This window comes from Cyprinus carpio, chromosome A12 (genome assembly GCF_018340385.1).
Source record: "Cyprinus carpio isolate SPL01 chromosome A12, ASM1834038v1, whole genome shotgun sequence".
Taxonomy (NCBI): domain Eukaryota; kingdom Metazoa; phylum Chordata; class Actinopteri; order Cypriniformes; family Cyprinidae; genus Cyprinus; species Cyprinus carpio.
In genome coordinates, this window is record NC_056583.1 from 8,054,403 (window position 1) to 8,081,692 (window position 27,290).

The 27,290-nt window shown below is 39.7% G+C and overlaps 1 protein-coding gene across 1 annotated transcript in view; it reads left to right on the top strand.

The window, feature by feature from the left end:
* Positions 1-1,299: 1,299 nt before the first annotated feature.
* Positions 1,300-27,290, top strand: part of oplah (5-oxoprolinase, ATP-hydrolysing) — a 50,400-nt gene continuing 24,409 nt past the window's right edge. Inside the window, 9 exon segments of the mRNA XM_042768274.1 lie at positions 1,300-1,386; positions 2,255-2,439; positions 2,610-2,801; positions 5,686-5,800; positions 6,075-6,198; positions 9,056-9,251; positions 9,328-9,493; positions 9,751-9,889; positions 15,346-15,413. Of these exon segments, the coding sequence (XP_042624208.1) occupies positions 2,269-2,439; positions 2,610-2,801; positions 5,686-5,800; positions 6,075-6,198; positions 9,056-9,251; positions 9,328-9,493; positions 9,751-9,889; positions 15,346-15,413 (1,171 nt within the window). The 5' untranslated portion in view covers positions 1,300-1,386; positions 2,255-2,268.

Consider the following 27,290-nt stretch of genomic DNA (forward strand, 5'->3'; position numbering starts at 1 on the left):
TTGGAGGTGTACTAGAACAGGCTCTCATACTAGGTTGTTTGAAAAACATGTTATTTTTCACATATTTTACATTATTACAATACCTCTCTCCCCAGTCTGGCATGAACGGCTGGAATAGTTCCTGCATCAAATGAAGGCCTGCCTTCTGAAATACGAAATGCACTGTGATTGGTTAGCTGGGCCAGTCTGTGTTGTGATTGGTTAGCTGGGCCAGTCTGTGTTGTGATTGGTTAGCTGGGCCAGTGTGTGTTGTGATTGACAGCACTTGGCTGCCTGGTCGGGAAATGTCATGCTCCTTATCATAGCTGCCTGTTGTGAGCTTCAGTGTAAATATTGCTTCAAAATCAAATCAATTTGAGTGCGATTTAAACCTGGATGATTGTAACCACTCTAAGCTTATCTGCCTTGGAAAAGTTAGCATCTCTCCGACATAGTGATAACACGTTGTCTTCTCCAGTGCAGCTCAACCAGGTCTCGTCCCATTTGTCAGTATTTGTGATATCACAAATCCCGGAAAATATGCGTTGTAGTCCAACTCCAAACGAGTCGTTCGTTGTAGTTTTTGAAAAGCGATTTCTGTTAAATAAAATATCTCCTTTTGAACTGGACTTTGAGCTTTGTAACTTTGCAGATCTTTTTTATGCTCAAACAGCAACATTACAGACTAACTAAACTTAAAAAAGTGAAAAAGCATAATAGCACCCCTTTAAGACTTCTCTCTGTTCCTTAGTAAAAGTTTGTCTCAGCAGCTTTGTAAATAGGTTTTAAGAGAAAACTCTTATCTAAAAACTTTTACTGTTGTTTAGGAGAACTCTTAGTGGTAAGATAAAATGTTTTGTGAATATGGGCCCTGGTCTTTTCACGTCTTTTTTAGATGTTTTAATGGTCATGAAACCCTAAAACATGTTTGATGACTAACTTCATGTTCTGTCAAACTATTTAGTGCAATGCAAATGCTTAAATGTACATGAGGGGAGTAAATGAAAGAATTTCTACATGAAAATAAAATATTAAAATACAATGTGACGTTAAAACCATTAGATCCTAAGGGAATATATGGCCCAAAACACACTGGAAAACATTATGTAATAGTTTTAATGGTTAACATTTGATTTGCAATGCTTGTAATGGGTGAACTATCCCTTTAAGGAGGCTCAACTAGGATTCGTCTTTTTACGCAATCACGCGTGTGACGAGCCAGGTGTGGGAGAGCCGAGAGAGCGGGCTTAGTCACGTGAGATCTCAGGAGGCGGGGGCGGTGTAGCAGAGGTGGTGCTGAACTTTACTCGCATCGGATTGGTGAATTGAAGCTTCGCCAAGGTAGTGGTAAACATTGTGACAATAGAAGAGGTGTCTGTTTATTTCTTTTTCCTCTGCGTCTCAAGTGTAAGTACAACAGAACATACTAATGTTGTGATTGTTTAATAGGTCGTGCATGCATGCATGCATGCATTCATGCGATGCTTACAATGACAAAAACATTGCAACGTGTATTAGCCTATGTAGTCCGTGATCTTAAGCTTAGTTAAGGTTAAAGGGACTGTGCTGGCCTTTATTATTTCACTCGCTTTTTAAAAATGTATCATAGATTAGTTCCACGTCTGCAGTATAACTACTGACGTTCTAACTGGAAATGATCGTTGCGAACATGTATACATTTATTTCTTCTTTCATTTTGAGATGGAAGAATCTCTCACTTACTTACTTACTTATCCTTTAAAGCATTTGCTTCGGATTAACATTTAGTAATTACTTCAAAAAAAAAAAAAAAAAAAAAAAAAAAAAAACTCCAACAAAAAGCTTGCTTTCTTCTGTGGAACACAAAAGAAGATATTTTGAAGAATGTTTCTGTCCAGAAAATGAAAGACAGTTAGGTTCCAAACAGTATTGGACCCCATTCAATTTCACTGTATGGTTAAAAAAACAAAAAAAAATCTTATTTCACAAAAGAAAGAAAATCATACATATTTGGAATGACATGAGAATTAGTAATTGAAGACAGATTTTCATCCTACCATTAAAAAGTTTAGGGGTATGTAAAATAAACTAAATAATAATAATACTAATAATAATACTTTAGCATGGATGGACTCATTAAATTGATAAAAAAGTGACAGTAAAGAGGACATTTATAATATTTTATATTTCAAATGATGTTCTTTTGATGTATCACGGTTTCCATAAAATAGCCTTGTTTTTTTCTTGGTGAGTCTTCTTTAAAAAAAATATATAAAAATGCTCATTTCAGCGACAGTCTGTTTTTCCAGCATGGCTGAAACTAAAGGGAAGTTTGATTTTGCGATTGATCGGGGAGGAACCTTCACAGATGTGTTCGCCCGTTTGCCTGATGGTAGGGAGAAAGTCCTAAAACTGCTGTCACATGACTCCCAGAACTACAGAGATGCTCCTACTGAGGGCATCCGCCGAGTACTGGAGGAGGTGAGGAGGAAGACATTAATATATTTGGACTTAGATGCTTATTGGGAAGAGTTAAGTTTGTGGTTATGGATTTGATCTGGGAATAATAGAAGATAAGAATGTAGTGAACAGAAGTCTGCCCAAATATCGCATGAAAGTCTGCTTGTTTGTTGGGTTTATGAATTAAACAGGAGACGGGGGAGAGCTTTGCTCGAGATCAGCCCTTGGACACTTCTCAGATTGGCTGGATTCGGATGGGCACCACAGTGGCGACTAATGCCTTACTGGAGCGGCAGGGCGAGAGAACAGCACTGCTGGTGACACGCGGATTTCGGGACTTATTACATATTGGCACGCAAGCACGACCTGCTCTGTTTGATCTGGTGAGTAGTGCTGATGATCTAGACTCATCCCAGTATGTTTCGATTCCGTTCACTAAAAATATTTATTCTGAACCATCTGGAAATCAGTTGGTGATCAGATTATCATTCATTTTGTTCACAAATGATAGGTCTCTGTTCATTGAGTTGCATTCCAGTCTTCCAAAAACACTGGGTGAATTCAAAACGACATACTACTTTAACTTTTTCTGTCAGATATGGCAGAGATAATAAGAGTTGTATGTTCCTATGCTACTCTCTATCCAGCCACCACCTTATTCAGTAAAACAGCATATTTTTGTTCAGTAGGTCCAACCAATGTAATACTCTTCACAGAGACCGCTCAACTGCTACTTGTGCAGGCAGGAAAAGCATCCAAGGGCTTCTAAGAGATTTTCAATTGACAGAAGTAAGCAAAAACAGTCTTTAAAGATTTGTACATCGACACAAATTACATTAAAAATGAAACACTACTACTGGTTAGAATAAGTAACTGAGCAGCATACTTATAGTGACGGTCCAGAATGTTACACAACTATCTGAGCACAGACTTGGCCATTAGAGTATAATGGTAAGCTGTCCTTCAAACTGTTGCTTCTGCTTGACCTGGCAGAAAACTGACTGTAGAAGAAGACACTAAAAAACACAAATAACTGCTATAACATTTGTTAACTATCAAGGTCACAAAATGAATGCATTACAAGTATGCTTTGCTAGCTTTGGAAGACCATAAAATGGGCTTATTGTCCAATGGGGAAGTTGTCCCAAGGGCTATATCATAAAAAGATTTTAATTCAATTTAAATTTATTTGTATAGTGCTTTTCACAATACAGATTTGTTTCAAAGCAGCTTTATAGAAAAAGCATGTGTCTACATTAAAATTTAGAGTGATCTTTTATCAGAAGTGAATGTGTCCAACTAATGTTGATTTCACAAATGAACAGTTCAAAATAATAGAATCACACAGTTAGCTAACATGAAATTAATTTTAGGCAAAAAGTCATTAAAGCGATTTTACAAGTGTGATCATAATGATTACAATATAGGGTAAACATACCTATTTAGCTCACTTACCCATTAAGCACACTTCCATTTTTGAGCTCAGATTATAAAAAGAAAAAATTATTTATTATCCTACTTGATATCTTAACCAATTGATATGTTTGTTACTATATACCTCCTATAATTTCAAGTCAATCAGATCATTGCACACTGAGATATGAGTATCCATTGTGCCCATTTTGAAAGCTGTCTGAAAACATTCACCAAAAGAGGAGGCCCTAAAATGTGCTTTTTTTTTTTTTTTTTTTAGATATTTAAGCCTTTATTTTGGGTAAGTTTTACTACTTATTGTAAAGTTAAGAGATTAATGTTCAGACTTTTGCATATTATAACCAAGAACTTGGATGTGGGAAATAATTACATTAGATCCAAAAGATAGTTTTAGCAACATGGCACAGATGCTACAGAACAAAGTTAGCTGACTAGCTGTACTGGCTTGTACTTGTACATCCATAATATTATAAATTGACAGTTTATTGCTGGTCTGTAATTTTACAGTGCTGTGATTTTTAAAGAATTTATATTAGTTTAAGGTGAGCTTAAAGGGTGCACTAGTATGAAATTACACAGCTTCAGTGTGACATCAATAAGAAAAAATATAATATCATAGATATTGTTAATAATAGTTGTTCATATTAAAATATGTATGAACTTAAAACATGACCTAGACTAATTAGCAAAATCCTGTCATTTTAATAAATATTACATGAAATTTATAAAAAGTTGTTGCTGCTCCAGTTAAGCTCAGTGTGCTCTCTTTAAGCTCTTCCACATTGAACGTCTATGTAAATACTTCATAAACAGACTAAATATTAACTGATGCTTGTCACTTTAAGTTAAGTTAATTGATTTTCTATGGATTCTGTCAACTTAAATCTGCAGACTGGCTCTGACCTTTGGCAGCTACTGTGAACCTCTCCAGGCTGTAAATCAGTGGAAAATCAGGGCAAAAATCGTGCAGTGTATTCCAGCCTTAAGAGAATATAGATAAGTTGATGTCCTAGGATAGTTTTGAGTCATAAAAGCTTGTCTTCTCTAGTAGAGGTTTTGTATGTTGGTTTCAAATAACTGGTTTAACACTGGAATCAAATTTGTGAATTCTGCATTGTACAATTCCTGTATCATCATGTTTTTGTAATAGCTCTTGGTTAAAAAGTAAAACCACATATAGTAAGGGAAGTTAGATTTTAACAGAAAGGCTGAACACTGTTCCTAGGACAAGGGTATTTTTCATAAATGACTGCCCTGGGCAAGTTGTCTCAGTTAGACCATTTCTTTTGGCCAAAATAATGGCTTGATATTTATATATATATATTTTTTTGCAGTTTTCTGAATAGTTTTACTCTGAAATGTTGAATAGTGAATTCTAGTGTGGTGTTGTGCCAAGCTATTGGGGAACATAAAAATCTTCATGTGTGAAATAAAAATGTAGATGTATTTTCCTGGAGGTAATGTTGAAAATGAAAATCTTTTTTGTTTTTTTTAGTTGGCAGTTTTATCAATGGTTTAAGTATGTTTCACTCAAGAAGATAATTATATAATAAGAGCGGGGTTGTTTGTGCATGTGAGTGTGGCCCTCCTGAGGACCATATTTAAATATGTACTGTAGGTTATTTTTACTAAATGCAATTCATTCAGCTTTTGGTATCATAAAGTAAATTATTGAACAACACAAACTAACTATATTAACTAACTAGCCATCCCAAACTGACTTGCAGGAACCCTGTCTGCCATGATTCCTGTTTCCATTTCTCAAGTTGCTTTGATGAAAGACTTAGATAATCAAGTGTCTTGTTGTTTGTGTTAAAGTGTTTGTTGTTTTAGGAGGTGTGTATGCCGGAGGTTCTGTATGAGGAGGTGATTGAAGTGGAGGAGAGGGTAATTCTCAGACAAGATTCCTGTCAACTACCCAGAAATGAGCCCGAACGAATAGTAAAAGGTGATTAAGATTCTTGATATTTTGTAATAAAGGACTTTTATGTATTCTATATAAAAATTAAATCTATCACAAAAAAATATTTTTACTTCTAGACATCCCAAAGGCAAAGTAACAGAAATGGTCTGTTTAATTCTTAGGGTCAGACAGGGAGAGATTGTAAAATTAAAACCTCGACTAACATTTTATGTTTATGTCATAGGAAAGTTTTATTGGTTCATACAACCTCAGAAAAGTATCAGTAATGTCACCTGCATGGAATCTCTTTCTCACTCAGGCAGTACAGGAGAAAGTCTGGAGGTGTGGCAAGAATTGGATCTTCAGCGTGTGGAGCAGGATTTGAGACGTGTGCAATCCAAAGGCATCAGCAGTATAGCGGTGCTGCTACTCCATTCTTACACGTGTGTATAGATCATTATATACATTTGATGTATTTATTACATGACTCCCTCAGGGTTTGTACAAGGTGCTTAAAGTGCTTGAAGTACTTGAATTGGACTTTTCAAATTTAAGTCCTGGAAAACTGCCATATTTACGAAAAGGTACTTGAAAAGTACTTGAATGTTTAAAAGGCAGTATATATGAAATTAGTAGTTTTGTTTTCGATAAAATAATCTTTTCTCACAAAATTAGCCATGCACTGCGTCTGATATAAACACAGAGCCGTTTCTCCTGGCTTTTAGCAGCGCACAAGATCTCGTGATATTACTCCTGGAGGTGAAAATTTTTGTAGCTAATAAGGTTTTGTGTTATAAGTTGATTTTGTGGTAGAACCTTTGATAGTGCTTGCATGATATTGTTCAGTCTTTTATTACACGTGTTGTTTGTTTAGGTTTCATTTGGGAATGTGTATAAAGTCTGACGCACTTTGTGTTGCACTGTTATCATTTTACAAGCTTGGACTGCGTCTCCATCTCAGGCGCTCGGTCCAAAAACTCTTCTTCTGCATATATGCTATGAGTTTGGGCTGCTTTAACGTTTATCTGGGAGAACAGTGTGCGTTATCTCACTAAATTTATTATGGAAATCATTAATAAAAATATGCAAACACAGGAGAATAAATCAACATATTTCTGTTATGTGATTTGTTGTCGCTTTTTCAAAATAAAAGTTCAAACCCTAGCTCGGAGTTTATATGTGGCCAAATATTAAAATTACATGGAATTAAACATTGTTGAATCACACCGTAAAATTAAACATCACCAGGCCGTTGGCGCCCTCTACAAGGTATTTGTTATAATGCATAATATTATTTATAAGCATATTACACTGTTTTTTAAAAGAATTGTTCAATAAAACCATGTGATTACTTAGTTTTGATACTTTATTTGAACCTATTATTATTGTCTTATCGTTAGTTTAATATATATACAAATGTAGTTAATATAAAGCCTGTTTTTCACTTAGTTAGGTCTGTTTTTATTTCTAAAAGATATAAGATTACTCAATTGTTAAAATAATCATTATTATTTGATTACCAAGATTATCATTAGTTATGGCTCTAGATTAGTTAAATGTTTTAAAATATAACTACCCGGTACATTGTTTTGCTTTTTGTGATTAAAAGACAAATATTTTGTCATTGAACATTTCTTAAAAATAGTATTAAAATGCTGTCTCATTGTAGTAAACCAAGTGTCTGTATTTTGTCTCATCTAGTGAGCTAAGTGTATTGTCACACCCCTAGTGTCTACGAGCATCATATATTCATTAAAATATCACTTTGAATAAGGAAATAACTTTGCCATAGTATTCTTTCAAGTTACCACAGCCATTGCACACTTTGCATGTGCTGCACTATATTTGTACCATTTAGTTTTATTAGTTTATTTATTATAATTTGAAAGATAATGATATTGTGATTGCTGATTTTAGTCCTTGAAAACAAAAAAAGTAGTGCTTGAAAAGTCCTTGAAAGTCCTGGAATTTCATTTTGCAGTTTCTGTACGAACCCTGTCTCTGGAATATTTGATTCTAATTAGTCTATCATGGCCTTCAGCAGTCTGATATTCACAAGGAAACTGCAAGTTGAAAAGCTAGTAATTAATTTAATTGAATGTGATGCAATATTAAAATAAACAAATGGCTGAACAAACTTAATTCAAATTCATATAATTTCTAACATTATTGTGGACAAACGTTATTTCACTAATATTCTGCCAAAATTTTAACATTTGAAAGTGAAGAATTTAAGACGTAAATTTTAGTATTGTACTCGTAGTTTTAGTTGGTTCTTGTAAAGAGTGAACCCAAGTATGAACACCCCTAAGAGTAACATTTCCATTAGTGGTCAATTCTTTGCTCTTTGTGTCTGAATGTCTCAGCAATAGTGCTATGAGACATTTTCATATGAAATATCTTAACACAGTTAAAATGTTGTAATATAAATATAACACAGTAGCAGTATATAACAACAGTATATTACAAAATAATCGCAATATATATTGTTGGCCAAATCATGCAGGCCTATATATAATTAATTATAAACTTTTCAAAAGTGTTTTTGATACTTTAATAGTAGTGGAATGAATATGTTTTCTTATCCAACATTTTAAGTGTTTTTTTATAGAGGCTTTGCAAAGGTTCCATAATAGTACAGCTTGTTTCACAGTAGAAAAATGTGACAGTATCATCGAGTGCATACATAACTTTGCTGTTTCATTGTTTAAATTACTTAAGATTACTCACAATTATATTTAGTTTCTCTACAATTTTTATTTATTTTTTATTCTTGTCAATTTAATGCCAATAATCTAAATATTACCACTTCAACTGTCTCAGGCCTCGCTATAATCTCATGTGGTGTAATAAAAAAATACATGCAAACAGGAGGCATTTTGGTCTGCTAGTCTTAACTAGTACACTGGCTCATCTGCTAAACAGTGCTTACAATCAAGTTGGAAGTAAAAACAGTAAAACACAGATATAAATAAACACTGCAAAGTGCAAGAAGTCACAATGCAGTGTCCTGAGAGGACACTTGGGTGTCAGAAGGTGGAAAAGAAAGCATTAATTGAGAATCATCTGTGTAGGAATGATGGAAGTTGCCATAAGCTGTGGTGACTTGGTATAAAGAGAGAATACGAGTGGTCCATGTACTAAGCCCTGTAGAATACCAGTTGGTACTTGGTGTGGAGATAAAATTTCATGATGCCCAATGTGACATTATATCAAACACTGAATTAATTAAAGCATACTGAGACATCTGATAATGTTGAATGAAATCGTATTTCTCATTCCTGTTGGTGTGCGTTTCAGATGGGCAGCTCATGAGAAGGCTGTGGTCTCTTTGGCGAAGCGTCTTGGTTTCACTCAGGTGTCTCTTTCCAGTGAGGTGATGCCCATGGTGCGAGCAGTGCCTCGTGGGTACACTGTTTGTGCTGATGCTTATCTCACACCAAAAATACACCTTTACCTCACTGAATTTTCTGAAGGCTTTAAAGGAGGCTTGAAGGTATGTCTGTGAGGTTTATTTTATCAAGCTTTTATAAGTACCCCTTAATTTAATACCCCGCCTCTCCCTTTTTCAGGATGTGGATGTGTTATTCATGCAGTCAGATGGTGGGCTGACACCAATGGAGCAGTTCTGTGGCTCTCGGGCAGTGCTTTCTGGTCCTGCTGGAGGAGTTGTGGGCTATGCCGTCACATGTTATGGGTTTATGGAAAAGAAGCCCGTCATTGGTTTTGACATGGGAGGTGAGAGATGAGTAAATGTATCTCCTGAAGGTTTAATAGAATGGTTCATCTGAAAATGAAACTCCCATCATAATTTACTTACCCTCATGTTGTGTAAAACGTTGCCTTCTGCAGCCTTGTTTGAGGAAATGACTGAAATTTAGGTTGTCATTCGCTAAAAATCTTGCCTCTGGCACATATCTTTTATGTTTGTATTTGTTCACGCTGAGCATGCAGTAAAGTCAGAAAAGAGACTGTTGATGAATTTGTTTGTACAGGCACATCTACAGATGTGAGCCGATACGCTGGACAGTATGAACACGTGTTTGAAGCAACTATCTCTGGCATCACCCTGCAGGCTCCACAGCTTGACATCAGCACTGTAGCAGCAGGTTGAGGCTCTCGACTGTTCTTTCGGTAAAAAACATACAATATGAATATAGTTAACAGTGTAATTATTAATTTGTTTGATGAACCATTTTGAACCATTATAACACACATTGTATAGCATGCTTTACATTTAGTTAGGTTTGTTCAGTTTCTTATTGTGATAAGAGAGTTACGTAAGAACCAGTGGCATTTGACATGTGGGTGTTCATGATGAAGCAATAACTAATAACTAATCAAGTTCAAGTTAAAGTTGAGCTTTATTGTCATTCCGCTACATGTGTGGACATACATTGGAATGAAGTGTCGTGCCTCACAGGACTACGGTGCTACATAAATACAGACATACAACAATGAAGTAAAACAGTATAAACCTATACACAACTAACCTACAGACAGATTTTGACTATAAATATACTGTATATAAATGTTTACCTATACATAAGCTAAAAAAACAGACTATATGAATGCTTCACATAATACTATATCTATACACAACTAACCTACTGACAGATTTTGACTTTACTATATATAAATGTTTACCTATACATAAACTAAAAAACAAAACAAAATACAAACTATACAAATGCTACACATAAACACTGTATCTATACACAACTAACCTAATGACAGATTTTGAATATGAATATACTATATATAAATGTTTACCTATACATAGACTGAAAAGGAAAAAATATATAGACTATACGAATGCTTCACATAATACTGTACATATGCAAAGAGAAACATCGTAAGTCAAGCAGCTGGCTGGGGAACAGTGCAAGATGATTTGTAGTGCACGAGCATGTTAACACATATTTGAGTCTTTGTGGGATTATGTTCACACAGCAGTGTGTGTGAAAAGTGTCTAGTGCGCATAGAGGAGAATTTCACAAAAAAACAATGTATCAGACAGTTTTTCAAGTGTGTCAAGGGTGGGGGGGTGTTGGGGGGTGGAGGAGAGGAGATGGTCCATGTTTCTGGAGGTAGGGGGTTTGTGTGGGGTTTCAAAGGAGGGTGGGGTGGGGTGGTTTGAGTTCAGGTCTCTCACAGCCTGGGGGAAAAATCTGTTGAGCAGTCTGGCGGAGCGGGCTCTGATGCGCCAGTACTGTCTTCCTGATGGTAGGAGCTGGAAGAGACTGTGGGCGGGATGGATGGGGTCCTTCACGAAACTGTTGGCTTTGCTGGAGCATCGTGTAAGGAAAATGTCCAGGATGGAGGGGAGGGGGCACCGATGATTTTTGCAGCTGTGTTCACTGTCCACTGGAGGGTCTTGCAGTTTGCTGCACTACAGTTCCCATACCAGACAGTGATGCAGCTGGTCAGCATCTTCTTTATGGTTTCCCTACAGAATGGAAACTCTCAGGGAGACTTGCTCTTTTCACCTGGTGGAGAAAGTGTAACCGCTGTTGTGCCTTCTTGGAGAGTGACATGGTGTTGGTGGTCCAGGTGAGATACTCTGTGATGTGCACCCCTAGGAATTTAGTGCTGCTGACTCTCTCCACATTCGAGGTGTCGATGGTCAGTGGGGGGTGGTCAACGGAGTTTCTCCTGAAGTCCATCACAACCTCCTTTGTCTTCTCCACATTGAGGGACAGGTTGTTAGTGCCACACCATTCAGCCAGCTGTGCCACTTCCTCTATGTAGTGCATTTCATCGCTGTTGCTGATGAGACCTACCACAGTTGTGTCATCCGCAAACTTGATGATGTGGTTGGAGCTGAACTTGGCAGTGCAGTCGTGGGTCAGCAGCGTGAAGAGCAGCAGGCTGAGCACACAGCCTTCTGCTCAGTGTGGTAGTGCTCGAGGTGTTGTGGCCGACATGGACCGACTGAGGTCTTCCAGTTAGAAAGTCCAGGATCCAATTACAAAGGGAATTGTTAGCGCCCAGCAGGTTTAGTTTATTTATGAGCTTTTGTGGGATTATTGTGTTGAATGCTGAACTGAAGTCGATGAACAGCATTCTGACATAGGAGTCTTTATTTTCTAGGTGGGTAACAGCCAGGTCGAGGGTGGAAGAAATTGCATCATCTGTTGAGCAGTTTGGACGGAATGCAAACTGGAGCAGATCAAGTGTGTTGGGGAGGCTGGTTTTGATGTTGTGCATGACTAACCTCTCAAAGCACTTCATCATGATTGGAGTCAGTCAGGGGGCCAGTTCTCCTCTGGCCAGACGAAACCAGCATGGCATGGTTTAATTCCAGGCTTACTGATTGTTAGCACAAATGCATTCACATGCAAACATTGCCCGTGCAGTCATCCAAAGGAAGCATGTGCGCTGTGGGTCAGGGCATATCCACAACACAAACACGCATCCCTTGCCGTACCTGTAGGAATAAAGCAGCCTTAACGTAATCACTGTTGGAGTGTCTCTCTATAAGTAAATATTATCAGGGGTGTGATTTTTCCATATAAATTAGGATTTTCGTATTTTCCGACCTCTAACGGACGACCCATGTGATTCGCTTAGATCCATTGTTTGTTTGTTTTTTTAATTCACAATTTTGTTGGTATTTTGTGTGCCGTCATCATTCCTGTTTGAATTGCTTGCAGGATTGCGCATTTGGTGCACCGTCGTCATTACCCATCTGACAACTGCCGCCTTTATTGTTCTGCCTCATTTAAGACGACTGAAATTTCAGAATTGCATTATTTTTACGACCAAGATTTAATGGCTTAAAACACTACAAATGTTTTACTTGTTTATAAGTAACACTGGAATAAAGTGTCTACTTAAATGTACTAAAACTGCAAATGCTGCGTTCATAATGACTGTTATTATTACATGCAGATTAATGCCGACAGCATTGCTTGATTTAGAGGTGCCATCTAGCGGCTGTGTGTGGAGCTCTCCTGAGCTCACTGTATTCTTAAAGGGTTAGTTCACCCCAAAATGAAAATTATGTAATTAATTACTCACCCTCATGTTGTTCCAAACCCATAAGACCTTCGTTTATCTTTGGAACACGAATTAAGATATTTTTGTTGAAATCGGAGAGCTATCTGACCCTCCATAGGCAGCAACGCAACTGAAATGTTTCCAGGTCCAGAAACATAGTAAATACATCGGTAAAACTGTCCATGTGACATCAGTGGCTCAACTTCAGTTTTGCGATGCAATGAGAGTACTTTTTTTGCACAAAGAAAACAAAAATAACATTATTTACTCAACAGTTCTTCTCCCCCGAGTTACGTCTTCCGGCAATTTGGAGAGTACCCAAGAACGTATTTGACGTGATCAGCGTTGTTTACATTCGGGGGAAAGCACGCACATAAGCGTAATCTGCGCAATAAGCATTGTTTACACTTAAAGAGTGCATATGCATTGTAATACTCTCTGAAATAGCGGAAGATGTAACTCGGGGGAGAAGAATGGTTCTGTAGTGAATCAGTGTGTTTTTGTAAGAAAAATATCCATATTCAAAACATAATAATCACTTGAATCTAGCTTGTGCTCACTGTTGTAAATGGTAGCAGTTCCAGGGGAATTACTTGTGAGGTCAGCTTTGTGCATGTGCTGCTCAGAAGTGACGCATGCGGAAACACAGCAGAGAGATCAAAACAAAACAACGGTCACTAATTAGAAGTACAAAACAAGGATTTGTAAAGAAGAATGTCGGAGGATTTTGATATAAGCCAAGAGGAGACTGGTTTTTCCTTTGCTAACCCCATACGTCATGCTCCCGGAACTGCTTCTGTGTACAACTGCGCAAGCTGGATTAAACAGGGTTCCCACAGGTCCTTGAAATTCTTGAAAGTTTGTGATTCTGAAAAAAAATTTTCAAGGCCCTGGAATGTTTTTGAAAATAAACATACATAGATACAGATCCTTGAAAGTACTTGAATTTATTTTGTGCAAGACGTTTTCTGGAAAAAAATCCATATCATTTCCTCTGGTCCGCTAATGTGTTATTTCGCCAACACTTCGTGGCCTATACATACTAGCTTGCTTGATTTACGTTAGTTACGTGCATTTATGTGTTACGTTAAGTGTGTTGTACGTTGCCATGATGTTCACACACGCATCACGATGGTACCTCAAAGTTTCACAGATACACTGTGAAATTAACGTTGAATTGCTTTGCTTATTAAGATAATGTAAACCCATGAGGCAAGAAAAACTTAAAAACATATTCATATATCTGAAAACTTCTGGTTACATGAGCCTAAGCTCTTTTCAATAAAATCCATGTAAAATAAGGTTGCCATTCCTTCCGTATAGCCTAATATCGAATTGTCCCATATTTAAGGCATCAGAGAAGAGTTCCAAATGAAAGCTATACGGAATGCAGTTTGTCCCGTATTTGCAGGTATATGCTGCGAAATAACAAATTAATCATTCTTTTTGCACAAATCTTTGTTTGAATTGCGAACGTAGCCACTAAAGGAAGGGCTTTAAGACTCCTGGTCACTCCCACTTCACAGCTAACGGCAATCCCCTTCACCCTCCGCATTTTGATTTTGCCAAATCAGTTTGGGCAAATGCAAATAACGTGATTATTGATCATAAGCACAACATCCAGCTAGGCAAGAAAACATGCAATCTACGTGAGGGAAGACATCTTTCAGTGTGGTTAGTTAATGTTGTTAAATAGAGAAATAAAATGACACAATTTTAAAAATTTTTGAACATATTGTTGTTTCATTCAATTTATTCTTTAAAATTTCTTTACTTGGTCTTAAAACCATTTATAAAAATTCTTAAATTTACCTCTATAATACCTGCACAAACACTGTGTTTGAGTTAATTCAAGACACAAAACTTATTGTAATTAATATATTTTATAAATCTTTCACACTGCTCCTTAGCAAGTAAAAATAATTATTATAAGAGAGACACTTGCGTTCGCTCTAGAGCAGGGGTGTCAAACTCAGTTCCTGGAGGGCCGTAGCCCTGCATAGTTTAGTTCTAACCCTGCTCCAGCACACATATCATGTAGTTTTCAAATAAGCCTAAATGATTAATTTAGCTGGATCAGGTGTGTTTAATTAGGGTTATATCTAAACTGTGCAGGACTGTGGCCCTCCAGGAACTGAGTTTGACACCCTTGCGAGTGTTAGCCTGCTCAATTTCAAAGTCATGACACGTAGCAGCACAGTTAAGAGTATTCCCATTATGTTGGACCTTTTATTGAAAGTAGACTGTTAAGACATGCTTTCACTTTTATAGTCTTGTAAGTGTTGCTTTGTGTTGTTTGATTTGGGGGAGGTGTGACACACCAAAGGGGCATTTGCAAAGGTTGTTTGAAAATATGCTGTATTTTTGTAATTCTGCTAGGTGACACTAGTAGCACAAAACCTGCATGCTTCACCTTTAAAAGAGTACACTTTATATACCACACAAAACTTTTTCTATAGTACACTTATAGCTATACAGAAGTAGTATATTAGTCATAGTTCACACACAGTGCAAAACCATGAAACTATATTAACCCTGTGTAAGTTAGGAAAGGTGAATATTTCTTCTATTGTCTGTCTGTATTTCAGGTCAGGGATGTTTGTTGTGGGGCCAGAGTCAGCTGGTGCTCATCCCGGTCCTGCCTGCTATAGGAAGGGTAAGAGCCCCTGTTAGGTTATCAGACCCACCATCTTTCCATCTTCTTGCTTGTACATTTAGCCTTCCACAATGCCATAAAACTTGCTCCCCTTGAAGTCTTGTTCTTCTCATGTCTGTGTAAAACAACTTAGTTGCCTCTCATCTGTTGCTGATTCACATATTCAGGGTTTTTCCTGGGTCAAAATTGGTCTTCAGTGGTGGCTGACCGACATGGTCATTCACACACAGCAAAAAGTACCCTAGTACCCACGTGATCCGCAAGCCCAATATTGACAATAAATGTTACATTTAAAATAAATACAAAGAAACAGTTTGTGATTTATTTTTTTTCTTATCCTATTTATTCATGAAAAACGATCACTGTCAGGCTAGATAGTAAAGGAAAGCGATTACAACTTATTTTACATGTAAACATCATCGATACCAAAGTATCACAAAGGTATCACAATTTATCTATTTACAAATTATGCAATTATCAGACACAGATATTACCTGTCACTCTCACTGTCATCCTTTCTTGCCCTCTTTGCAAAAAAAGCTGTGATTTTTCCACGACTGGCTTTCATAGTTTTGAAAGATAAAATCCTTTTTTGATAGACCTGATAATTATTTTAGTATAATCATATCAATTAAAAAGTAGCATTAAAAACGTAGCATTAAAAGGTTTAATAGTATAATTTTTTACCATATAAAATTTAATAAAATTAGCAGCTAGCTAGCAACAGCTTGCTTTATGCTTTGATCTAGTTTCATCTCACTCCAGTCTAACTTTAAACTAAATGTTTTTATAGGTAATTTACTACACATTGTCATAGGCCTATACATACTGTGGATTATTAAGGCTAAATTTTACTAAACACTCTTGTTAAATGGGGTAAGCACACTTACTTTCTCATTTCAGATGTGTATGTTCTTCTAAGAAGTAATGATTTGTTACACACCGATTCAGACACTGACGGGCAGACCAACTGCTTTAACCATTCATTATAATGAATCGGCTCAAAGGAGTCATTAGGTGGCGAATCGGACTTCAGCGGACGTGTTGTGTGGGAATCCTGGCTGTTAGGACATCGCGAAAGATTTGTCAACACACACACACACACAACACTTCATAACTGGATACATTTTTATTTTTTAGCGTTTATTTAAAGTTATGTCAGCTGCATGTGCGGAATGCTTGTCACAAGTTGTAAGAGAAGATGACAACTTTTTTTTTGACTGCAATTCACACCCAGCGGTAATTCAGCAAAAATATTCTCCGAGTGCACCACGTGAAACATGGATTCGGTCTTCTGACCTTTAGGATCAGTTGATTTTGATGCGAGGGAGAGAGCAAAGACAGAACTGAAGACAGAGAGTGCGCGCGCGGGGGTGGGGCGCTGTGCTCGTTCTCTCCGTCACTCCGTCTGTAGCCTGCTTCACTCACAAAACCCTATTACAGATCAAATAAGGGTTTGGCGGGACAAAAATTTGTTTTGGCGGCCGCCAAAAAAATTTCAATGTAGGAAAAACCCTGATATTGATTCACTTCATACAAGACAAAATTTTGTGTAAGTTGTGAAAATGTTCAAGTATTGGCACCTTAATACTAGTCAAGACATTAAAGTGGATATATGACATTGCAAAAAAACATTATTTTGTGTATTTGGTGTAATGCAATGTGTTCACGCAGTTTAAGGTAAAAAAAAAAAAAAAACACATTTTCCACATACTATACATTATTGTTGGTCCTCTATCCCCTGCCTTTCTGAAACGCGTGGTGTGCTATGATTGGCCGAATACCCAGACCTGCCAACCTGTACGCATTTTGTGTAGCGGATACTCATTTTGAACTCATAGTACGCTGGTACGATTTGTCACTCTAAACTACACAAAAAACCTGGTGACGCCTCTTTCCACATGCAGTATTCAAAACAAGCAACAGAAAAATATGAAGAGTTCAACCAATTTTCATGCGTTTCCTGTTGCAAAATACTGTTTACTCTGAAATACTTTATAACAGGAATAATCACAAACTGAGTGCAGACCCTGATTATTAACCTATAAAAATATAGGTTAATATTTTTTATTAAGCCCCATCCCCCCACCCCGGGCCACACTGATGGTACTCAAAAAAAAAATTCCAAGGTTGACAGGCCTGGAATACCTCAGGCGTGATGGAAATGTTACCTTACCAGGTTCAGGAAACTTTCCTCTGAAAAATGCACTGAACAAACTTGAATATTTGGGTTGTACTGTTCTGGAACAGTGTTGTAAATAAAACTTAACCACTGATTTCTAGTTGTGTCCTCGTTTGGCTTTTGCAATGAAACACACAGTGTCTCCACAATATGGCAGCGTGGCAACAATACTACAGCAAGAATAAAAGTTCCCTTTCAGTCAGTCATGTTCGACGTTACGTCGACTGGTGTTAGGGGTCTCACTCGGGAGCCCCAATCACCTCTGAGCTTTAGAAGAAAAGGCCAATGAGAATTGTCGAATGGAATTTGAATGCCAAGCCACTCCCCCATACATACGGGTATATAAGATGGCGCCGTCCATCCGCTCATTCAGATTTTTGCTTCGGAGCCGATCGCTTTGTGAGTGCTGCCTTCTGAAAAGAAAAAAGAAGAAAAGGAGTCTTCACCATCTGATAAGCTGAAGGAGTTCTCGCTGCGGAGAATCTTCAGCTTCTCTTGCATTCAGCGGAGAGATCGCCCTGGTTGTGCAGAGATAAGATGCGATTATTTGCCCATGGTTTTCCCTGGGCAAACCAGCCTAAAAGAGCAATTTCCAACAGCAAGCATGGTCATCAAGAGTGTCTTTTCGACTGTGTGCTTCTGGGTGGGGTAGTTTCCTTTACCTCTGACAATGGTCACAATCACTGTCTCACCTGTCTGGGCTGTAAGCATGCTAAAACGGCATTCGTGGATGGCTCGTGCCCACATTGTGAGCTCATGTCCATCGCTACACTCGGTCACGGCTCTCATTAAGTTGGCTTGAGAAAGCCAACTTACTGATCTACTATTTAAACTTATTATTATTATTATTATTCTTTTTCTGAGACTAAAATTTCTGACTCTAACTCCTCCTAGAGCTTTAACTCTACAGACTTCAAACTCAGCCCAGCTCTTCAGACTGATCTCGCCGGGTGTGCTATATCTTTTCTAACTGATCAGACTTATGGTTTTCATAAAAATGAAGATTAAAAATCATAAAAATCCCATAGACTTTTATTGACGGAATGTTCAGATGAGCCAAGCTCCAACTGTCAAAATTCAAAACTAAACAAACTAAACCCCATTAGACTCCATCAAGCTTCGCTTCTATGTACTATTTCTAATCCATTTAAACTCATTCAAACTCATCTATCTAATATTTCTAATCTATCTATCTATCTATCTATCTATCTATCTATCTATCTATCTATCTATCTATCTATCTATCTATCTATCTATCTATCTATCTATCATCTGACTCTATCTATCTATCTATCTATCTATCTATCTATCTATCTATCTATCTATCATCTGACTCTATCTATCTATCTATCTATCTATCTATCTATCTATCTATCTATCTATCTATCTATCTATCTATCTATCTATCTATCTATCTATCATCTGACTCTATCTATCTATCTATCTATCTATCTATCTATCTATCTATCTATCTATCTATCTATCTATCTATCTATCTATCTATCCTAGCAACATGCTAATAATGTTAGAAACATGCTAGTCACTCGCTAATCATGCTAAAAACATGCTAGCGACATGCTAGTCACTCGCTAATCATACTAAAAAACATGCTAGCGACATGCTAGTAACTCGCTAATCATGCTAGAAACATGCTAGCGACATGCTAGTAACTCGCTAATCATGCTAGAAACATGCTAGCGACATGCTAGTCCTCGCTAATCATGCTAAAAACATGCTAGCGACATGCTAGTCACTCGCTAATCATGCTAGAAACATGCTAGCGACATGCTAGTAACTCGCTAATCATGCTAGAAACATGCTAGCGACATGCTAGTCCTCGCTAATCATGCTAAAAACATGCTAGCGACATGCTAGTCACTCGCTAATCATGCTAAAAACATGCTAGCGACATGCTAGTAACTCGCTAATCATGCTAGAAACATGCTAGCGACATGCTAGTCACTCGCTAATCATGCTAGAAACATGCTAGCGACATGCTAGTCACTCGCTAATCATGTTAAAAAACATGCTAGCGACATGCTAGTCACTCGCTAATCATGCTAGAAACATGCTAACGACATGCTAGTCACTTGCTAATCATGCTAGAAACATGCTAGCGACATGCTAGTCACGTCGCTAATCATGCTAAAAACCATGGTAGCGACATGCTAGTCACTTGCTAATCATGCTAAAAACATGCTAGCGACATGCTAGTCATTTGCTAATCATGCTAGAAACATGCTAGCGACATGCTAGTCACTCGCTAATCATGCTAAAAACATGCTAGTGAAATGCTAGTGACATGCTAGTCACATGCTAATCATGCTAGAAAAATGCTAGTGACATGCTAGTAACTTGCTAATCATGCTACTGACATGCTAGTCACTTGCTAATCATGCTAGAAACATGCTAGTGACATGCTAGTAACTTGCTTATCATGCTAGTGACATGCTAGTCACTTGCTAATCATGCTAGAAAAATGCTAACGACATGCTAGTCACTCGCTAATCATGCTAAAAACATATTAGTGACATGCTAGTCACTTGCTAATCATGCTAAAAACATGCTAGTCATTTGCTAATCATGCTAGAAACATGCTAGCGACATGCTAGTCACTCGCTAATCATGCTAAAAACATGCTAGTGACATGCTAGTCACTTGCTAATCATGCTAGAAACATGCTAGCGACATGCTAGTCACTTGCTAATCATGCTAGAAACATGCTAGCGACATGCTAGTCACTCGCTAATCATGCTAAAAACATGCTAGCGACATGCTAGTCATTTGCTAATCATGCTAGAAACATGCTAGCGACATGCTAGTCACTCGCTAATCATGCTAAAAACATGCTAGTGAAATGCTAGTGACATGCTAGTCACATGCTAATCATGCTAGAAAAATGCTAGTGACATGCTAGTAAACTTGCTAATCATGCTACTGACATGCTAGTCACTTGCTAATCATGCTAGAAACATGCTAGCGACATGCTAGTAACTTGCTTATCATGCTAGTGACATGCTAGTCACTTGCTAATCATGCTAGAAAACATGCTAACGACATGCTAGTCACTCGCTAATCATGCTAAAAACATATTAGTGACATGCTAGTCACTTGCTAATCATGCTAAAAAAACATGCTAGCAATATGCTAGTCATTTGCTAATCATGCTAGAAACATGCTAGCGACATGCTAGTCACTCGCTAATCATGCTAAAAACATGCTAGTGACATGCTAGTCACTTGCTAATCATGCTAGAAACATGCTAGCGACATGCTACTGACATGCTAGTCACTTGCTAATCATGCTAGAAACATGCTAGCGACATGCTAGTCACTCGCTAATCATGCTAAAACATGCTAGTCACTTGCTAATCATGCTAGAAACATGCTAGCGACATGCTAGTAACATGCTAATTATGTTAGCAACATGCTAGTAACTAGCTTATCATGCTAGAAACATGCTAGTAACTTTGCTAATCATGCTAATGACATGCTAGTCACTTGCTTAATTAAACTTCTTAAACTTTTCAAACTTCAAACTTCAAACTTTTCAAACTTTCCAAACTTTTTAAACTTTCTGTTCAGGCTTTCTCAAGCCAACTTAAAGTTTGTCTTGACAAACTTTTTTATCTAGTTTATAATGAGACTTCCCTCTGGCTCTGCCCAGCCCAGTCCGTCGGGTCGTGACCTGACAAGTGTGACCTGAGGATCACTGTCAGGAATGCTCCGTCGGGCAAGCCCCCCCAGACGTCTGGCCTCTCTCAGTTTAGCCCTGTTAAACTCCTGGCGGATGGCGCTGATTCATCCCACGGTGTACCCAGCGTCTTTTTCGGGACTCTGGAAGAGGATAGGATGTCTATCGCTGCATCAGAGGGGGAGCTATTGTCATTGGAAGCAGAAGATTCTGCTGAACAGCCCCCGCCATGGTTGAGTTGATGGCCATGATTCTCCGGGCAGCCAAGAGCAAGAGCCCCAGTGCTTTTCTTCCTGGAGGTTCATTAAGAGCTCACCAAAACATGGAAATCCCTGTACACCGCGCGTTTGAGCTCTTCCCTCCTCACTACCCTCGATGGTGGGGCAGCCAGGGGGTATGTGGATATTCCCCAGGTGGAGCGTGCGGTAACTGTGCACTTGTGCCTGCAAAACGCCGCCACCTGGAGGAACCGTCCACGCCTCCTGTCCAAGGCCTGTAAGCTGTTGTCAGCCCTGGTTGCCAAGACTTACAGTGCTGCGGGCCAGGCTGCCTCCACCCTGCACGCCATGGCCATCCTGCAGGTACACCAGGCCAAGGCACTGAAAAAGCTGCATGAAGGTAGTCCTGACTTGGGGTTGATGCAGGAACTGGGTACTCCTGCTTGGTCCAATAGCATCATTTTTGGCTGAACCTGGCGCAGATGTGTGATGCTGACAAAGTCCGCTTTCTAGACGCCCCCATCTTCCAAGCCAGCCTCTTCGATGACACTGTCGAGGACTTTGCCAAGCAGTTCTCGGCAGTCCAGAAGCAGACGGAGGCCATCAACCACATCATGCCCCGGTGTGATTCTTTGAACACCAAGCTGCCGAGAGCCAGGTCTTCATCTGCCTGTCACCAAGGGTGCCCTTCTGCAGCCTCAACACCTGCTCCGCACCAGGAAACGCAAAAGGAGGTAACTCCTCAACAGGGGCATCAAGCTGGCCACAGAAAGGGGTCATAGCCTGCTTCTCAGGGTGCCGTTAAGTCTTCTCGGAAGACCACAAAGTGTCCCTGAGACGTCCGACCCAGAGATGACAGGAACTGTTCTTCGGGGGACACTGATGACTGAGCCCCCACCCCCGGGGGAGGGCCAGGGGCTTTCTCCATCGCTGTCGCCGCTGAACTCTGGGTCAGTGGTATCCACCTTCTCAATAAAAGAGTAATTTGCTTCATCTCTAGGTCTATCATGCTGGGTTCTGATTGTGAGCGACGTGCTGCTTCCTTGCACGATTTCTCCTCTAAACACCTTCCAACAGAGCACTCCACTGACTTTTTCCGTGGGACCGTGAGGATCAGTGGAATCCTATGCTTCCCGCGTTGAGCCACCTTTCTTCCCACAGCTGCCCCACCGAGGGGACATCAGTAACCGCTCTGTTCATTCTGTTTGTACAGAAGTTGGGGGCGTGGTTAGGAGAAGGGCATCCGGATCCTCAACTGTCTTGACGACTGCCTTATATTAGCTCACTCGCGAGATCTGTTGTGCTACCACATGGATGTAGTGCTTCAGCTCTCCCTTGTGCAGGGCATCTCTTTTCTCGGCATAAAGCTGGATTCTGTCAACATGACGGCACGTCTCACGAACGAGCGTTCACAGTGCTAAACTGCCTGAATTTGCTCAGGGGCAGGACAGCGGTCCCTCTAAAACTACTTTAGAGGCTCCTGGGGCATATGGCAGCTGCAGTTATGCCAATCAGTCCGTTACATATGAGACCGCTTCAGCATTGGTTGCGCGCCGGTTCCTGAGATGGGCATGGCGCCGTGGCACTCTCCGGGTCGGCATTACCCTGGGTTGTCACTGTCTCTTCAGTCAGTCAATGCATAGTCAGACCCTGCGTTCCTACGGGCAGGGGTGCCCTTAGAACAGGTGTCGAGGCATGTTGTTGTCATTACAGATGCCTCCAAGACGGGCTGGGGTGCCATATGCAACGGACATGCAGCTTCGGGCTCCTGGTCAGGACCTCGACTGCAGTGGCACATCAGTTGCCTTAAGTTGCTAGCAGTGCTGCTTGCTCTTCACTAGTTTCGACTGTTGCTGCAGGGCAAGAATGTACTTGCCTTGACGGACAACACAGCAGTGTACACTCCCGTTGCACGTCGCAACTCGCCCGCCATCTCCTCCTCTGGAGTCAGACATGGCTCAAATTGCTGCGTGCCATTCATGGTTCGGGAGAGCTCAATTGTGCAGCAGATGCGCTCTCATGGCAGCTTACCCTCCCTTAAGAATGGAGACTCCATCCTCAGGTGGTTAAGCTTATTTGGATTTGATTCAAGTAAGCCCAGGTAGACCTGTTCACTGTTTTACTGCCGGTTGTTTTTTTCCCTGACTGAAGCTCCCCTCAGCACGGATGCACTGGCACACAGCTGGCACTGGGGTTTACGCAGGTATGCCTTCCCCCCCCAGTGAGCCTCCTTGCACAGACCCTGTGCAAGATCAGGGAGGATGAGGAGCAGGTCCTGTTGGTTGCTCTGTTTTGGTCCACCCGGGCCTGGTTTGCCGACCTCATGCTTCTCACGACAGTCCCTCCCTGGAGGGTTCCCCTGAGGAAGGACCTTCTTTCTCAGGGGATGGGCAAGATCTGGCTCCCATGTCCCGATCTATGGAACCTGCATGTCTGGTTTCTGAACGGGATGCGATAGACCTCTCTGGCCTTTATCAGGCCGTGATAGATACTATCACTCAAGCTAGAGCCCCCTCTATGAGGCAGGCCTATGCTTTGAAGCTAATTGTTGAGTGGTGTTCCTCCCACTGAGAGGACCTTCAGAGATGCTTGGTTAGTGGAATGCATTCCTTCCTGCAGGAATGTTGGAGCAGAGGCTGTCCCCCTCCATTTTGAAGGTGTATGTTGCTTCCATTGCGGCTCACCACAATGCAGTGGATGGTCTGGCCCTGGGGAAGCATCACCTAATCGTCAGGTTCCTGAAAGGTGCAAGGAGATTAAATCCTCCTAGGTAGCACCTCATCCCCTTTTGGGATTACAGAAGAACACCTTTAAGTCGCTTGACTTAGCTCCTGATCGTGCTCACTTCCGTCAAGAGGGTGGGGGGCCTGCAGGCATTCTCGCTCAACGAATTGTGCCTTGAGTTTGGTCCGGCTGATTCTTACTTTACCTTGAGACCCCGGCCTGGTTATGTGCCCAAGGTTTCCACCACTCCCTTTTAAGAAATCAAGAAAGACCTTCATAGAGACCTTTCACAGAGGAACAACCCCAATGTGTAATGACCGGATAAAGGGTAGTTGTCATCTGTTGGTTGGTTTCATAAAGTGGTTCATTCTTACTAATTATGTTAGATATTATTGTTTGTAATCTTTGTGTATGCTTTCTATTATATTGTGAAGCACTTTGGGCAAAAAAATTGCGTTAAAATGTGCTATACAAATAAATGAAGTTGAAGTTGTTTGAATGTTCGCTGGTTCCCGCCTCCTTCTTCCTGATTTACAAACGTTGTTACAGTAATATCTTAATATCCTTTCAACTTTTAAGGGTAGTGTACTCCACCATGGCTTGCGTCAGCACATTGATTTCTATAAAGTGAATCATCAGCTTCAGTTTTTCCCCCTGTTGTTTATCCCAGCCTTTACCCCTTTAGTTGTGAGAAATTCATGACAAATTTCAGTAAGTATACTTCCAAAATTATTTGGGAGTATACCTATAGCGCCTATTACCGCTGCGTGTACCACCATTGCAGGGCAACAGCATTAACCTGTTAACCTGTTAACCTGCACCTGGACGCCGACGCACTGAACTGTATTTGTTTGCATGTGTCAATGTTTACGAATAGATGAAATGAAATGGGACAAAATTAATCTTGACAAACTATATATCATTATAAAAATCAAAGAGGACAGTTTGCAAACTGACTGAAATTGATATTTTGTTTAGTAAGTGGAGATCAAATAACGAAATAAAACAACAATAATATAATAATATAACATTATAACATCCTTAAAGTCACCATGAAATCAAAATTTAAAATTCTTCTTTTTTACGGAATACTTCAGTGTTTATTATAAATAATTTATCTGTGCACTAAATGCTGGGGGAAAACTGAAGCTGATGCTTCACTTTATAGAAATAAATGCATTAACCAGTGCTGAAGCAAGCCATGGGGGAGTACACTACGCTTAAAAGTTGAAAGGATATTACGATATTACCACAACCTCGTCGTCATCTTCCTCAATACATGAAACATTTCTTTATGCTAGGGTGTTGGGATGCTGTGTGTTTCACTGTGAAAGCGAAACTACTTTGTTTGGCCTTCCAAAAAAGGACGATGTCCTCTTTGTCATGCCTAGAGCTGATCCGTGCTGGTCGCTGAGTAAATACATCAACTTCGCGATATGGATCGCCGGATCGGCGAGTCCAGCCCGTGGTCGTCACAAACTACTTTGTTTGGCCTTCCGAAAGAGGACACGACTAGGAATCAATGGTTAAGTTGTATTTACAACACTGTTCCAGATCAATTCAACCCAAATATACAGATGTGTGCAACCCATTTTATGAAGGACTATTTCCTGATCCAGGAAGAGTAGACTACAATGCGGGCTGTTCTGACTCTCAGACTGTATGTACATTTTTTATATTTAAAGAATTTGCCACTGATGATTCAAACATGATTTTTGAGCAGTGTAGAGTAGCGTTTGTTGTTTGTTATTTCTCCAACCACAACTGCAGACATGGGTTCTATGTTTACATGGTGTATAAAAAAAAAAACCTTTGTTCTTAATTTATATGCTGCTCTGTACTATTTTCAGTTCAGACGTTTTGGCAATACAAATGTAAAAATATAGTGCAGTAGTTTTGTCAAAAGACCCGGTACTTCGGTACCAAGTCGGTACTAAAAAAAAATTAAAATGTTACGGTACCAGTTTTTTAAGTACCGGTGGTTCTTGGTGCGCTATCCAAAAGGTGCGCAGATGCGCTCTCTTAATAAAAGCACTGAGATGAGGTGACCTCAAAAGGAGGAAATGCACCAAACTAACAAAACACTGTGAAGACAGACACCCAGATCTCATTAAAGAGTTTAAGCAGGTAAGTTTCACAGTGTTGCCCATACATTGGGAAATATCAAAACTAACCGCAACAAACAGATTTTCCAAAAGGCTTCGACTTCGTTGAATAAACATGAGCACTGCACTTGTCAAAGTCTAAACCCGGTGCGGGTGTTTTTATATCACTGTATTTCTAAAGAAAACCGAGTGTCTTCAGAAAATTAAGGATGTCATTTTCATTTAATCTTGCCTGTAATGCTGCGTTCACACCAAACGCGAATAGAGCGTCTGGCGCAAATGATTTCAATGTTAAGTCAATGTAAAGACGCGTTTACGCGCGTCTGGAGGTCTTGCGGCGCGAATGAGGCATTTAACGCGGCGCGGTACATGCAAATTCGCATTCGCGTGACTAGTTTGCGCGAATGACGAGAATTGAGCATCTGGCGCGATACGCGCGAATGGTGCCTTTTGTGCATTTACGCGTTTGAAGCGAATTCGCGTCTGACGCCCGGGTTGAAAAATTTGAACTTTGGCGTCAATTCGCGCCGCATTAACCAATCAGGAGCCTGCTCAGGAGTCATTCATTCAACATGGAGGAACGACTGATATTGTCAGTGAGCAGTCACCTGGAGCTATATGACACAAGTTCATATTTCTATAGAGACAGGAATAAAAAGGACCTCGCTTGGAAGAGTGTGTTGTAAATACACATTTAACTTTTGAGTCACGTACACATTTATCGACCCGTGGCCTTCCTGCCATTTTTTACAACTATTTTCCCCCTAATATACAGCTACTTTTCGCTAACAAGATAATGTGTTTATTCAGAGGACGTGTGCAGGAAAAAGGGGAAAAGCCTCGAATGCTCGATCAGCCATCTTGCAAACAGACAACCGCCTAGCACTTGCCCCTCCCACAAGAAGCAGACTTCGCCTCAGACGCACGTCAATTTCGCTTCAAACTCTTGCTTTCT